Here is a 16,249-nt window from a genome sequence, read left to right as displayed (position 1 = left end):
CAGCTCAACCTTGTGTAAAGCATCAACTCCTTCTCCTTTAACATTTGGCTTGATAAAAATTATACAAAGCAATGGACATTTTGAGGATTATCAGACTAAGCCCTCTTCCCTAAAATTAGAAATACAGCAATCATTAGCAGGACCACCGGGAAGTTCTGGCTTTCTTATGCAGAGTGTAATCCCCAACAAACCTAAAACCACCAAGAAGACTGCAGCTGTCATTCTCACGCCTTGCTGAGACAGACCTTCTGCCGTGATCTTGTCAGCCAGCTGAAGTTGCCTTGGCCTTGCCACCATTCACAGTAGCCACAAAAATATCTAAATACCTTGGAATAGGTTTAGCCAAGAATGTGAAAGATATCTACAATAAAAATTATAACACATTGAAGAAAGCAATAGAAGACATAAAAAAATGGAAAAATCTTAAATGTTCATAGATTAGAAGAATTAATATCGTCAAAATGTCCATGCTGTCAAAAGCAATTTCAGATTCAGTGCAGTCCCATCAAAACACCAAAGATGTTCTTCTCAGATCTAGATTGAAATGACACTAAAATTCAGTAGGAAACACAAGAGACCCTGAGTAACTAATCTTAAATAACAAAAATAAAGATGGAGGCTGCACAATAGCAGATTTAAAGACATGCTACAGGGCAGTTATAATAAAAACAGCTGGGTACTGGTGCAAAAACAGATGGATAGACCAGTGGAACAGAATAGAAACCCCAGAACTTAATCTGTGTATCTATAGCTAATTAATCTTTGACAAATGAGCTACTGGAGAAAGCAAAGTCTCTTCAGCAAATGGTGCTGGGAAAATTCGATCTGTGCATGCAGAAGTATGAAACAACACCCTTACCTTACACCTTATACAAAAATCAGCTCACAATGGATTGGATCTAAATTTATGACCTGATACTATCAAATTACTAGAGGAAAACATGGGGGAAACTCTGCAAGACATTGGCATAGTTGAAGACTTTTTGGAAAAGACCCTAGAATCAATAGACAATCAAAGCCAAATTAGTCTAATGGGATTACATCAAGCTAAGAAGCTTCTGCACTACAAGGGAAGCACTCAATAAAGTGAAGAAGTATCTGATGGAATGGGAGAAAATATTTCTAAACTACACAATGGATAAAGGATGTATATTCAGAATCTATGAAGTTTTCAAGAAACTCAACAACAACAAAACAATCAATCAGGTTAAGAATTGGACTAAGGACATGAACAGGTATTTTTCAAGGATGAAATTCAAATGGCCAACAGACCCATGAAAAAAATGCTCAGGATCACTAACCATCAGGGAAATGCAAATAAAAACCACATCAAGGTTTCACCTCACCCCAGTAAGAATGGCTATCATCTAAAAATCAAAAACCAAAAATGCTGGCATGATTGTGGGGAAAAAATTACCCTTACACACTGTTGGTGGGAATTTAAACTAGTACAAAGATTACTGAATACATAATTGAGATTCCTCAGAAATATGAAAATAGATCTATCATGTAATCCAACCATTCCACTTCTGGAAATTTACCCAATGAAATGAAATCAGCATATGAAAGTGTTATCTGTACTCCCATGTTTCTTGCAGCTCATTTCACAGTAAATAAAGATATGGAATCAACCCAGATTTCCATCAATGGATGACTGGGTAAAGAAAATTTAGTTTATATACTCTATGGAATACTACTCAGCCTTAAAAAAGAATGAAATCCTGTCTTTTGCAAAAAAAAAAAACAAAAAACAACAAAAAAAAAACAACAACAACAAAAAAAACAACGGATGCAACTGGAAACTACAGTGAAATAAGCCAGTTCCAAAAAGACAGATACTGTATATTTTCCCTGATTTTTGGTAAGTAATATACAGAGTACAAAAACAAACAAAAAAAACCAAAACTATGAGAGGTTTTCAAAAAGGTGGAATAGTGAGGGAGCTCACTACTCCAGTCTAGGGAAAGAGAGTTAAAAAAAAAAAAAAAAACGTGGAGAGAATGCAGTTTCAGGGAAGAGTTACAGAGAAAATGGCAGAGGAAACGCCACGCAAATTAGAGGGGTACTGTGGACCTACATGGAGGAGTGTGGACATGCACAGTTCAGGGCCTCAGCACCAGTTTGGGAATGCGGTGAGACCAGACTGCCGCATCCCAAGCCATTGGTGATAAAGCTGGGAATTTACCCAAGGGAAAGGAAATCAACATATGAAAGAGTTATCTGTTGGGAGACCTGGAGAAGCACCGGGCTCCTGGCTTCGGATCAGCGCGATGCGCCGGCTGCAGCGGCCATTGGAGGGTGAACCAACGGCAAAAAGGAAGACCTTTCTCTCTGTCTCTCTCTCTCTCTATCCACTCTGCCTGTCAAAAAAAAAAAAAAAAGCATTGCTTCTTTTTTTAAAAAAAGAGTTTATCTGTTTATTGTAGCTCAATTGACAATAGCTAAAATATGGAATCAACTCAAATGCCCATCAACTGAAAACTGTATAAAGAAATTATGGGATATATGGACCATGGAATTCTACACAGTGGTAAAAAAAATGAAATCTGGTCATTTGCAGCAAAATGGATAAAACTGGAAAACATCATACTTAGTGAAATAAGCCAAAAGGACAAATACCATATATTCTCCCTAATCTGTGATAACTAATAGAGCACCTAAAAGGTAATCTATAGAAGTGAAACTGACACTTTGAAATGCAATGACTTTGAGGAACAGTTTTTTTATACTATTTTTTGAACTCTTCACTTAGTATAGAGTTGATTATATGTGTTATAAAGTTAACTGAAAAGAGATCTTAGAAAAAATAAGAATGGGAATAGAAGTAGGAGGAGGAAGTGGGGTGGGAGTAGAGGTGGGCAGGTGGGTAGGGTAGGAAGAATCAGTATTCCTAAAATTGCATTTTATGAAATGCATGAAGTTTGTATTCCTTAAAAAAAAAGGTTTCTGGGAAAAAAATTGAAAAAGTATGTGAGCAAATTTGACATTTGCAATTTTATTTTTGTTTACATTCCTTGCCTATACTCTTGAGGAAGAATGGTTTTGCTATTATACTACTTGTTGAATTCTTTGTTTAGCAGATAGTTAAGCTTTATGATTATGAAGTAAACTAAAAATATGTCACTGTAAAATTTAAAAGGAAAATAAGGAATTGGGGTGCTGGGAGCATGGGCAGGAGGGAGTCTGAGTTGGGAAGTATCATTATGCTCTAAATCTGTATTTGTGAAATACATGAAATTTGTTCAACTTATATAAATAATAAATACCTCTATAGCCTCAACTTTACCATTACCTTTTAGTCTTGAAACTACTTGATTCATAGGGTATTTTTTTAGCCTTGCAGTTAAGGAGTTTGCATCTCATACTGGAATGCCAGGGTTTAGTGGCTTCTCACCAGTGCAGACACCGGGAGGCAGCAGGTGCTGTCTCAAGTAATTGGGTTCCTGCCACCCATGTGGGAGACCCCTGAGTTCTTAGCTTCAGCTGTAGCCTGGCCCCAGCCCAGCCCTTTCCCTTAGCAGTAGTTGAGGAGTGAACTGGAGAGTGTGAACATTCTTGTTTTTTTTTTTTTTTCCTCTCTCACTCTCTCCTTCCCTGTCCCTGTTTTCCCTTTTTTACTTCTTCTGACCCTCCTTCCCATCAAGTAAATACATACATAAATACTACTTCATTTCTGACCTTTTTTCTTTTCTTTTCCTTTTTTTCCTCTTCTCTTCTCCTTTTTTCTTCTTTTCTCTCTTTCTCATTCTCTCTCTTTCTCTCTCTCTTCCTCTCTCTCTTCCTTCCTTTCTTCCTTTCTCTCTCTCTCTCTCTTTCTTTCTTTCTTTTTTTTTTTTAACATTTATTTAATGAACATACATTTCCAAAGTACAGCATATGGATTACAATGGCATCCCCCCCATAACTTCCCTCCCACCCACAACCTTCCCCTTTCCCGCTCCCTCTCCCCTTCCATTCACATCAAGATTCATTTTCAATTCTCTTTATATACAGAAGATCAGTTTAGTATATATTGAGTTAAGATTTTAACAGTTTGTACCCACATAGAAACACAAAGTGAAAAATACTGTTTGAGTACTAATTATAGCATTAAATCACAATGTACAGCACATTAAGGACAGAGATCCTACATGAGGAGTAAGTGCACAGTGACTCCTGTTGTTGACTTAACAAATTGACACTCTTGTTTATGGCATCAATAATCACCCTAGGCTGTCGTCATGAGTTGCCAAGGCTATGGAAGCCTTTTGAGTCCACCAACTCTTATCATATTTAGACAAGGTCATAGTCAAAGTGGAAGTTCTCTCCTCCCTTCAGAGAAAGGTACCTCCTTCTTTGATGACCCGTTCCTTCCACTGGGATCTCACGCGTGGAGATCCTTCATTTAGGTCATTTATTTTTTTTTTTTTTGCCAGAGTGTCTTGGCTTTCCATGCCTGAAATACTCTCATGGGCTTTTCAGCCTGATCCAAATGCCATAAGGGCTGATTCTGAGGCCAGAGTGCTGTTTAGGACATCTGCCATTCTATGAGTCTGCTGTGTATCCCACTTCCCACGTTGGATCATTCTCTCCCTTTTTTATTCTATCAGTTAGTATTAGCAGACACTAGTCTTGTTTGTGTGATCCCTTTGACTCTTAATCCTATCATTATGATCAATTGTGAACTGAAATTGATCACTTGGACTAGTGAGATGGCATTGGTACATGCCACCTTGATGGGTTTGAATTGGAATCCCCTGGTATGTTTCTAACTCTACCGTTCTGGTCAAGTCAGCTTGAGCATGTCCCATATTGTACATCCCTTCTCTCTCTTATTCCCACTCTTATATTTAACAGGGATCACTTTTCAGTTAAGTTTCAACACTTAAGAATAACTGTGTATTAATTACAGAATTCAACCGATAGTATTAAGTAAAACAAACAAACAAAAATACTAAGAGGGATAAAGTATTAAGTTGCTCATCAACAGTCAGGGCAAGGGCTGATCAAGTCACCGTTTCTCATAGTGTCCATTTCACTTCAACAGGTTTCCTTTTTGGTGCTCGGTTAGTTTTCACCGATCAGGGAGAACATATGATATTTGTCCCTTTGGGACTGGCTTATTTCACTCAGCATAATGTTTTCCAGATTCCTCCATTTTGTTGCATCTTTTCGTTTCTTTCTCTCATGCCTCTGTAGGTATTGATGCCTCTACCTGAGCCTCTTCCTGTCATTTCCTGTAAAATTCCTGTTTATTTTTTCAGGCTGGGTTAGGCTTACCTCTTTTGGGGAGCCTTCTTTCCCAAAGCACCCCATCCTTTATATTCATATGTGCTGCATACAGCACAAAGTATTTTAATAGCCTGTTTTTCTTATTATTGTGAACTCTAGGGCAATAATCTTACATTGCTATTCTGTTATCTGCAGCTCCAGAAATAGTGGTTAGTGTATAGTAGGTGCTCAATAAATGTTTTCTGGTGAAATAAATGTGGCAGAAATATTTAACCAGGTAAAATATACTATATATATATATGTGTATATATATATATACACACACATATACACACACATACACATAATACATGTATAAAGTACTTTATGTTATATTACCAAAGGAAGGGTATATCTTGAAAATGTTTGTTCAGATGCCAGAGGAAAAAAGTCAAAAGAAAATGCAGTTTGTTGCAATATATAATTTGTAATTTAACCATATCATTTTCTAAGAAGTGTTATAAGAATATAGTAAGTCCATGAGTATAGACGGAGAAACCAACCCCAATTCAAACACAGTTTCTCCTAGTGTCACAGCACAGATTCCTGACAACAGATGTGTGGATGTTTTTCCCTATACAACAAGCATTAGGCAGTTCTACAGCAGACATCAGAATTTGTTCTCCAGCTGTTATCTGCTGCCTGCCAAGGTGTACATTAGCAGGAAGCTGGAATTGGAAACAGAGCCAAGACTTGAATCAGTATAAGATGTGGGTGTCCTAAGGAGTGTCCTAGACAGTAGGTCACCTGTCTGCCCTCTGTAAAACACCTTTTATGAGTGTGTTCCTTCCTTCCTTAGTGATCTCAGAAGCTGCAAAGGCAAAACAGAAGATGAGTCAAGATTTCTTCAGAGAGGAATATTTGCTGAATAATGCTGTTGGTATGTATATTCTGCTTGGGGCTTTGAAAATGGAATCAAGAAATGAAATGGATAATATAATTTGTTAAATTATAATCAATAGACACTCTTATTTAAATCTTTATGTACTTGTATAGTGTCCTGGGCATAAATAAAGTTGATTAAATTATTCTGTGTAGTCCATGACAGTTACATCTTAATATTAGTAGGCTGCACTTAACTACTGTTTGTCATAAAATCAGTATGAAAATATGGATTTTTGGCCGGCGCCGTGGCTTAACAGGCTAATCCTCCGCCTTGCGGCGCCGGCACACCGGGTTCTAGTCCCGGTCAGGGCGCCAGATTCTATCCCAGTTGCCCCTCTTCCAGGCCAGCTTTCTGCTATGGCCCGGGAAGGCAGTGGAGGATGGCCCAAGTGCTTGGGCCCTGCACCCCATGGGAGACCAGGAGAAGCACCTGGCTCCTGGCTTTGGATCAGCGAGATGCGCTGGCCGCAGCGGCCATTGGAGGGTGAACCAACGGCAAAAAGGAAGACCTTTCTTTCTGTCTCTCTCTCTCACTATCCACTCTGCCTGTCAAAAAAAAAAAAAAAAAAAAAAAAAAAAAAAGAAAATATGGATTTTGGGGGCCAGTCTTATGGTGCAGTGGGTTAAGCTGCTTGTTGTAATATTGGCATCCCATAATAGGTGCTGGTTTGAGTTTCAGCTGCTCTACTTCCCAATCCAGCTCCCTGCTAGTGTGCTTGGGAAAGTAGGGAAGACGCCCCAAGTCCTTGTGCCCCTGTACCCACATGGGAGAACTGGATGGCATTCCAGGCTCCTGGCTTTGGCCTGACCTAGTCCTGGCAGTTGCTGCCATTTGTTGAATCAGTCATTGGATGGAAGATATCTCCCTGCCCTCTCCCCTCCTCACCACCCTGTAACTCCACCTTTCAAATAAATAAATATTGAAAGAGAGAGAAAATATAGATTACTGATCATACATTTGGCTTTCTTGAAAAAAAAAAAATGTGGGACCCAGTTTTGTTTATAGAATGAAGCATAATTTTCTAATTCTTAAAGAACTCTGAAAAAAATTTCTTTGTAGCTAAGGTTACAGCTTCAGTGATAGTGAAGTCGTATTTACTTTTATCAAGCATGTATTTCAAAAGCTATAAAGAATAACATAATAAATACTTGTGTACTCACCAGTCCATAATTAACAGGTATCAATATTATGTTTTTCTTGATGTTTTAAAGTTCATTTAAAAGAAATATAGTATTACAAGTTTTAAAGTTATGGTTGTATCCATTTTGTTGCTTTCTTCAGTGCCATTCTTTTCTTTCACCAGAAGTAACCATTATTCTTCCTCAAAAGATGACCATTGTCATTAATTGCTAGTGTATCCTCCTGGACCTTATTTTGTATTTTTACTACATATGTATGAACTAAAAGAGTACTAGTTTGTGTTTAAAATTTACATAAATATCATCTTATTGTATACAGATAGTTCAGGATTTAAGATAATTCAACTTACAATTTTTCAGCTTGGGGCTGGCGCCGTGGCTCACTTGGTTAATCCTCTGCCTGCAGCGCTGGCATCCCATGTGGGCACTGGGTTCTAATCCCAGTTGCTCCACTTCCAGTCCAGCTCTCTGCTGTGGCCCAGGAGGGCGGTGGAGAATGACCCAAGTACTTGGGCGCCTTCACTCGTGTGGGAGACCAGGAAAAGCACCTGGCTCCTGGCTTCGGATCGGCGCAGCACCGGCTGTGGCGGCCATTTGGGGAGTGAACCAATGGAAGGAAGACCTTTCTCTCTGTCTCTCTCTATCTGTCAAATAAAAAAATTTTTTTCAGCTCTATCATGGTCCAAAAGCAGTAAACATTCAGTAGAAACTGTATTTCACCTTTTGTTTTTTTTCTTGGGATAATCATGTCAACATGATACTTTTGTGATTCCGGCCAGCAGAGACAAGCCTCAGCTCCCAGTCAGTTGCGTACTCCCTAAGGGTCAGCACTGATGCTTTACAGTGTATTGTGTTGCTAAGCTATAATGGTAGGTAAGGTCTATTAAACATTTTCGACTTGTAATATTTTCACTTAAAATGGGCTTATTGGAACAAAACTGCATTGTAAGTTAAGGAGCATTTGTACTCATTTATATAACCCATATATCTCTTTCATTTAATGCCCTGTTGACCTAAGATCAAATTCTGGGCCTTCTAACTCCCAGTCCATGTGTGTTTCTGTAGGCTCTAATCCTCAGTATATATACTGATACTTTTTTTTTTTTTTTAAGATTTATTTATTTATTTGAAAGGCAGAGAGAGAGAGAGAAGGAGAGAGAGATATCTTCTACCAGCTGATTCACTTCCCAGGTGGCCACAACAGCTGGAGTTGGGCTAGGCTGAAGCCAGGAGATCACAACTCCATTCTGGTTTCCCACATGGGTGGCAGGGGCCCAAGCATTTGGGCCATCTTCTGTTGCTTTCCCAGGTATATTAGCAGAGAGCTGTACGGGCAATGCAGCATCATTGAAACAGCCCTATGATATGGGATACTGGCATTGCAAGCAATTGTGTACTCAGCTGTACCATAGCACTGGCTCCTCCAGGTACTTCTTTACATATATAGAAAACAAATATTTTGTTTAAAATATAATTGTGTCCACAAATATTGGGGAGTTACAAGGAAGATGATAACTATATTTCTCAGTGGCTGAGTAACAAAGTTTCATTTGTTTCAAGTTGAAGATTGAGCTGTTAAATGATAAGATTCACATTTGAAAAATAATATATTTCAGAAGGCACATATTTAGTTGTCTTTGATACTTCTTGCAAAAATATTCTAGGGAGAAAGGTTCATATATCATGATTTTTGATGAAAGCATTACAACTAATTTCAACTCTATTTCTTTTAGCTCGTTGCCAGAAACCATATGTTGCACTTATTGATGGAATTACAATGGGTGGGGTAAGTAGGCTTTTTGCTCTCATTGTTGGTATGAGTGAATTATATTAAAAATAAACTATTAGTTACTAAACAGAAGTGAAGTGATGAGTGTTATACAATAGAACTCATTGAAACAAACTTGTGTGGATTTTGGTTTGTCAGATTTTAAGAAATATGTGTGTATATATTTTTCTTCTTCCAAATTGATTGCTAACAATAGTTTCAGTAAAGGAACTAGAACGTAGAGATTTTTCACAGACTCTCAGTAGTGGGGATGTGGTTGCCAAAATTGTATCTATTTAACAAAATTTCTCCTTAGTAGGAATTGCCTGGATTCTTCATGGTATTTGCTAAACTTCATTTCTATCAGTTGAGAAGTAGTTATTCTGCCTCTGTGCTATATCAAAGACTTCTAAATTAAGTGCCTTGATATGGAGTTGGAGAAGACCTGAAATAATTACAGAGCAAGTGGCAAATTGTATGGCCCTGACTATAACAAAGACAAACCTTTAAAGAAGTGAGGGGTCTTCCTGACAGGAGAAGGGCTTCATGGAGTAGATGGTGAATTAAAGTGAAAAATCTCTGCGAGTGAGATCCCAGCGGAAAGAACGGGCCATCAAAGAAGGAGGTAACTTTCTCTGAAGGGAGGAGAGAACTTCCACTTTGACTATGGCCTTGTCTAAATAAGGTCGGAGTTGGCGAACTCAAAAGGCTTCCATAGCCTTGGCAGCTCATGACAAGAGCCTCAGGTGATTACTGATGCCATAAACAAGAGTGTCAACTGTTAAGTCAACAACAGGAATCACTGTGTACTTACTCCCCATGTAGGATCTCTGTCCTTAATGTGTTGTACTATGTGAATTAACTAACTAGTACTCAAATAGTACTTTACATTTTGTGTTTCTGTGTGGGTGCAAACTGTTGAAATCTTTAGTATATACTAAATTGATCTTCTGTGTATAAAGATAATTGAAAATCTTGATGTAAATGGGATGGGAGACTGAGTGGGAGATGGGATGGTTGCGGGTAGGCGGGAGGTTATGGAGGGAAAAAGCCACTATAATTCAAACATTGTACTTCAGAAATTTAAATTTATTAAATGAAAGCTTCGAAAGATAGTATAGGGGAGAAAAACTATGACCTTTTGCTTAGTTATCCCAAAGATCATAGCTGACATCCCTTTCATAAAAGATTAACAAGTGATCTTGAAGCATGTTTAATCAGTTTTACATGACACAAGAGCCTTCCGAAATAAAGACCTACAGACTCAAGAAGAGCTATATTTCTGTAATTAGGTTTGATTAAGTTTTGACAATCATCCAGAACTATGATTGAACAAAAACAGTATCATCCAATGATAAACTGGGAAAAATGTGACCAGGCTTGTTTGTTTATTCAGATTCTTCTTGGTGCCTCTGTATATAATTTTTTTTTCTTCAGATAATAGAGCAGGACACCTGTCACATGAAAGCCTAATGATATACTTCTAAGAGTTAGGTAAAGGAATTCCTTTATGCCCGAGTTTCCCATAGAAAGTGGGGGAAAGCAGGAGAGACTTTTAAGGTGCCATGTTTCTGGGTAGTGTGTTCTGAGTCCCAAATGCAGGTAAGACTTGGGTAGGTAGATGGTAAAGGCCAGTGGGTGAACTTTGAAAAGTTATACTTGTTCAGTGTTTCAGAGATTTAGTTGTTTAGATGTTAAGAAGTCCCTCTCTTGTTCAAGTAGAACCACTTTAAGTGAAGTCTCGGACATTGGGGATTGCTTAGATCTTGCACATCATTTTGGGGATTCCACTAGCAACTGTGTGGGTAGAAAACAGAATCAAGTCTAGTCTACTACTCTCTGCTTGTTAATAAATACCAAGTATGTGTAGGTTGTGCTTTTTTTTGTCAAGCAAGTGTTAACATGGGGAAAATGAAATTTCTGTGGAACCAACACTGTAGAACACGAAAAGAGAATAAAATTTGAAGGAAGAGCTATCTCTGAATATGAAATGAAATAAGAGATAAAGAAATCAAAAACAGAGGGCAGGGCCCAGCATTGAGCTTCAGCAAGTAAAGCCACTTCTTGTATGCCAGCATCCTGTATTACAGAGTGCTAACTTGAGTGCTGGCTTCCAATGCATTCTGCTAATGTGCCTGAGAAGGCAGCTGCTAAAGGCCTAAGTACTCCCCCTGGGGGTCACCTCTGTGGAATGCTGGGTCTGGCTTTGGTCTGGCCCAGTCCTGGCTATTGTGGCTGCTGCCTTTCAAATAAGTAAATCTTAAAAAAATGGTGAAAATAAAAAACCAAAAGAACAGTAGGTGTACCTACTATCTTGTAAAGAAAACAGTGTGACCCCAGTAAAACAGGAGAGAAAACTGTGAAGAGTCAACAAGCTCAGATAAAAGAGATACCAGTTCCAGGGGGAACAGATAACATAAGGATGGTTAGGAATGATAGCTAACATGCCATTTAGAATGCATTAGATTAGAAAATGCAGTAGATTAGAAAGAGTTAAAGTTAATATTATATGTAGTGACTTTGTACGTGTAGAGGACAAACTTGAGAAGCTCTCACAGAATGTTTTAAAAAAATAACAAGTGTTTTGTGGTTGTGCCTATGAAGAGAGATTCTGGGAACCTAACAGAGGTATTTACTTCATAAAAAGTAAATCAAACACTTGGGACAGAAATGATGAAGACTTTCTTTTATTTTAAGTAAAAACAAAAAGTCCAAACTTGAGATATGTGGAAAGGAAACAGCATTTTAGATAATAACAGTGAAAAGAGACTCATACCTAAATAAAACCTCAGGTAAATTTTTCTGGATTAAAACCTTCAAGAAAAAAAAAAAAAGCCAACTGCTATGTGTTTAAAAGTCAGAATGAAGGAGTGATTAGTGAACCCAAGTTATATGCAGAGGAACAGAAATCTCACTTCAGATTTCTCTTTTACCCAAAGTGCCAGATGTCAGTGGGTTTGAAAAATCTGTGAAATGGAGTATTAAGGCCCAATGGTTTTTACCCAACTAAGTTGTCATGTAGTGCAAATGTAAAAGAAAAATATCCTCAGAAATGAGTCAGAAATGTATTGCTGACTTGTCACTGTTGAAAACATTTCATTCGATATTTGGTCTACTTTACCAAGAGGTCACCCAAAATGAATTACTCCAGACTAGCTTTGATATGAATGGATTGATGGGGGGCCGGCATTGTGGCACAGTGGGTTAAGCCACTGCCTGGTTTGCTGGCATTCCATGTGACCACTGGTTCAAATCCTGGCTGCCCCGCTTTCTATTCAGTTCCCTGCTAATGTGCCTAGGAAAACAGTACAAGATGACCCAAGTACTTGTGACCCTATTACCCATGTGGGAGACACTGATGATGTTCCTGCCTCTTGGCTTTGGTGTTGTCCAGCCCTGGTCATTGCTGCTATTTGGGGAGTGAACTAGTGGATGGAAGAGCTTTCTTTGTCTTTCCCTTTCTCTCTGTAACTCTGCCTTTCAAATAAATCTTAAAAAAAAAAAAAGAAAAAAGAAAGGATCAGTGAAGTGCCCTTTGGTGCTATCCATTCGAAGAACCTCCATCCTTTTATAGAAGCTTGAAGAATCATTGTTTTAACTCACCTCTTTTGAATGCATTTGGCCATGACTTTTGGTTTTTATGACACATGTAGGTTTCTATAGATATGCATACATTTCTACATAAATAATAGCCAAGAATATTCCATTTGTTGCTGAATAAAAAACTAGTGAAACAGGCCAAGGTAACATCTTGAATAAGGGTGATGCTGCTGCATCTAATTGGTCTCTCTTTTTTTGTGTGTTTATTAAAATGCATAAATGATTTCAGATTGAAAGTATACTTATATCAGCTTTTCTTGACTAGAATTCCACGAGAGAATTAAGTCTTACTTCCCTAAGGCAAGGGTTTTGAAGATGTAATCCCTGCAGTAACAAAGTTACTGTCACTTAGGAACTTGTTGGATTTATGCATTCTTGCTTCTCACTTCAGAGTCAAATTCTAGGCTGTGCCCAAAATGAATAGCCCTCTAAAGAAGTAGTTGTGAGTTATGTTAAGTTTGAGAACCATTGCTGTAAGACATCCACTGCAAGTAATAAATTAACTTTCCTCCTATTTCTGCCTTGTGCTTCTAGAGTAGTACTAGTTATGTATCATTCTTGGGAGAACTGAGAAAATAGGCACATCATTTACGGTTATCTGTTCAGATGAAGAACCCCAAATGAGAATAACAGGCCTGTATATCTGTCCTTCCATGGGGTCTACTCACCTGCATGCATCCTTAAAGGCTGAAGTCTGTCCTCTTTTTGTACAGTCATAAATATTCTTAAAATTTGAGGCTGGCGCTGTGGCTCACTAGGCTAATCCTCCGCCTGTGGCGCCAGCACCCCGGGTTCTAGTCCCGGTTGGGGAGCCAGATTCTGTCCCGGTTGCTCCTCTTCCAGTCCAGCTCTCTGCTGTGGCCCGGGAGTGCAGTGGAGGATGGCCCAAGTCCTTGGACCCTGCACCCGCATGTGCAGGGAGACCAGGAGAAGCATCTGGCTCCTGGCTTCGGATCATCGTGGTGCGCCGGCTGCAGCGGCCGTTGGGGGGTGAACCAACAGAAAAAGGAAGACCTTTCTCTCTGCCTCTCTCTCTCTCACTGTCCACTCTGCCTGTCACAAAATAAAAATTAAAAAAATTGATATAATTTTTTTCTCCATTGAGTCAGTGCATGTGTACTTTAAATTTGTTTTTTTTTTAAAGATTTATTTAATTGAAATAGGGAGGGAGGGGGAGAGAGAGACAGAGAGAGATACACAGAGAGCTCTGAGAGAGAGAGAGAGAGAGAGAGATACACAGAGAGCTCTTACATCCACTGGTTCACTCCCCAAGATGGCCACAATGACCAAGGCAGGGCCAGACCAAAGCCAAGAGTCAGGAGCTTCTTCCAGGTCTTCCACATGGGTGGGAGGGACCCAAACATGCGGGCCATCTTTGGCTGCTTTTTTCAGGCCATCAGCAGGAACTGGCTCAGAAGTGGAGCAACCAGACACAAACCAGCGGCCATGTGATATGCTGGTGTTGCAGGCAGCAACTTTACCAGGTATGCTACAACACTGGCCATAAATCTGGTACTTGCATTTTATTTCTACTTACTTTGTAACATGCCTTAATCTCCCCCAGTATGTTAGATGGTTTTTAAGGGCAAGAACAGTTATGCCTTGTTATTTTTAGCCTTCCCATATCAACTAGGAATATATAGTATATATTTAGCTATACTTAGATAAGATATATAGATATATAGTATGTACATTTTTATATATTATATAGCTACTATATATATATTCAACTAGGAATATATAGTAGTATATATAAAATTTTCATTAAAACAATTATGTAAATTGTGTAGCCTTTGAAAGAGTAAAATTAAAGAATAGAAGCAGACTATTTTTTATTGTTACCTTTTTTATAGTGGTGTTTTGTATGCATCTTGGATTTAAAGTTTAATTTTGTCTTGTTTATGTCATTTAATCTAAGATGACTCATTAACTCTAGCTTTTTTTTTTTTTTTTAAGATTTATTTATTTTACTTGAAACAGTTACAGTTACACAGAGAGAGAAGGAGAGGCAGAGAGAGGTCTTCCATCTGCTGGTGCACTCCCCAACTGGCCGCAACAGCTGGAGCTACGCCAATCTGGAGTCAGGAGCCAGGAGCCAGGAGCCAGGAGCCTTCTCTGGGTCTCCCATGCAGGTGCAGGGGCCCAAGCACTTGGGCCATCTTCTACTGCTTTCCCAGGCCATAGCAGAGAGCTGAATTGGAAGTGGAGCAGCTGGGTCTTCTTAAATGGGCGCCCATATGGGATGCCGGCACTGCAGGTGGTGGCTTTACCCACTATGCCACAGCGCTAGCTTTTAAAAATGAAATCCTCTAAATCAGTAGTTTTCAACCTTGATTGAAGTTTCAAATCATTTGGGAGCTTAAAAATCCCAGTGCTCACACTTCATAACCTCCTGTAACCATTAAATTATATGTTGAAATGAGACCTATACTTTTTTTTTTTTTTTTTAATTTGAGAGGCAGAGAGAGAGAGAGAAAAAGAGAGACAGAGAGAAAGAGAGCTCCCATCTGCTGGTGCACTCTGCAATTGCCCCTGACAGCTGGGGCTGGACCAGAGCCAGAACTGGGAACTCAATCCAGGTCTTCCACATGGGATGCAAGAACCCAATCACATAAGTCATTACTCCAGCCTTCCAGGGTTTGCATTAGCGGGAAGCTGAAGTCTGGAGCTGGAGCCAGAGGTTGAACCCAGGAATTTGATAGGGGATGCAGGTGCCCTAACCTGTTTCTTAACCATTAGGCCAAACACCTGTGACAGACTTAGGCATTTTTAAAGCCCCTTGGTGACACTACTGTGAAGGTAAGGTCAAGAAGTGGTGATCTACAGAATCAGTGTCACCTATGAACCTCCTGAAGATGAGGGCTTTCACACTTTAACTTGTGTCAGAATCTGTAGGAGGGCTTGTTCAAACACAAATTCCTCTCCTTCCTTCCTTTCCAAGTTAGTCACTTTGGAGTGTGACCTGAGAATTTGCATTTCTAACAAGTTCTCAGATGGTGATTGGGAAGGGGAGCTTATTTTAGAAACTATTTCCTTAAGGTCTGAGAACAGGTATTCAGAAAGCTTTTATTTTCAGAGTTGTTAGTAGAATTTTAGTATTACACATAACTGTTTAATATAGACAGATTTTTAGTCCATTAAAAAAAAACTTCAGACTAACTTTAACAGCATTTATTTCAGTAGAGAATAACTAATGAATCAGGCAACACTCGGAACCAGAAGAGTTTAAGAGAGCTCTGCCTACCATATGAGCAGCAGGGTTTTATAGGCTGAACATAGAAGCAAAGAAATCTGGGGGCCGGCGCTGTGGCGGAGTGGGTAAAGTCTCTGCCTGCAGTGCTGGCATCCCATATGGACACCAGTTGGAGTCCCGTCTGCTCCACTTCTGATCCAGCACTCTGCTATGGCCTGGGAAAGCAGTAGAAGATGGCCCAAGTCCTTGGGCCCCTGCACCTATGTGAGAGACCTAGAGGAGACTTCTGGCTCCTGGCTTCAGATCAGCTCAACTTTAGCCATTGTGGCCATTTAGGGAGTGAATCAATGGATGGAAGACCTCTCTCTCTCTGGCTCTACATCTCTCTGCAACTCTGTCTTTCAAATAAATAA

At 39.3% G+C, this 16,249-nt stretch overlaps 1 protein-coding gene across 2 annotated transcripts in view; it reads left to right on the top strand.

The window, feature by feature from the left end:
* HIBCH (3-hydroxyisobutyryl-CoA hydrolase) overlaps positions 1-16,249 on the top strand; it is a 116,080-nt gene that overhangs the window by 32,688 nt on the left and 67,143 nt on the right. For both annotated transcript variants that reach the window (XM_062189228.1, XM_062189236.1), the window contains 2 exons: positions 6,050-6,130; positions 9,009-9,061. In XM_062189228.1, coding sequence (XP_062045212.1) covers positions 6,050-6,130; positions 9,009-9,061 — 134 coding nt within the window. The remainder of the gene's footprint in view (positions 1-6,049; positions 6,131-9,008; positions 9,062-16,249) is intronic.

This window comes from Lepus europaeus, chromosome 1 (assembly GCF_033115175.1).
Source record: "Lepus europaeus isolate LE1 chromosome 1, mLepTim1.pri, whole genome shotgun sequence".
Taxonomy (NCBI): domain Eukaryota; kingdom Metazoa; phylum Chordata; class Mammalia; order Lagomorpha; family Leporidae; genus Lepus; species Lepus europaeus.
The sequence above is the reverse complement of the archived record's forward strand: the minus strand, read 5'-3'. Positions and strand labels throughout refer to the sequence as shown.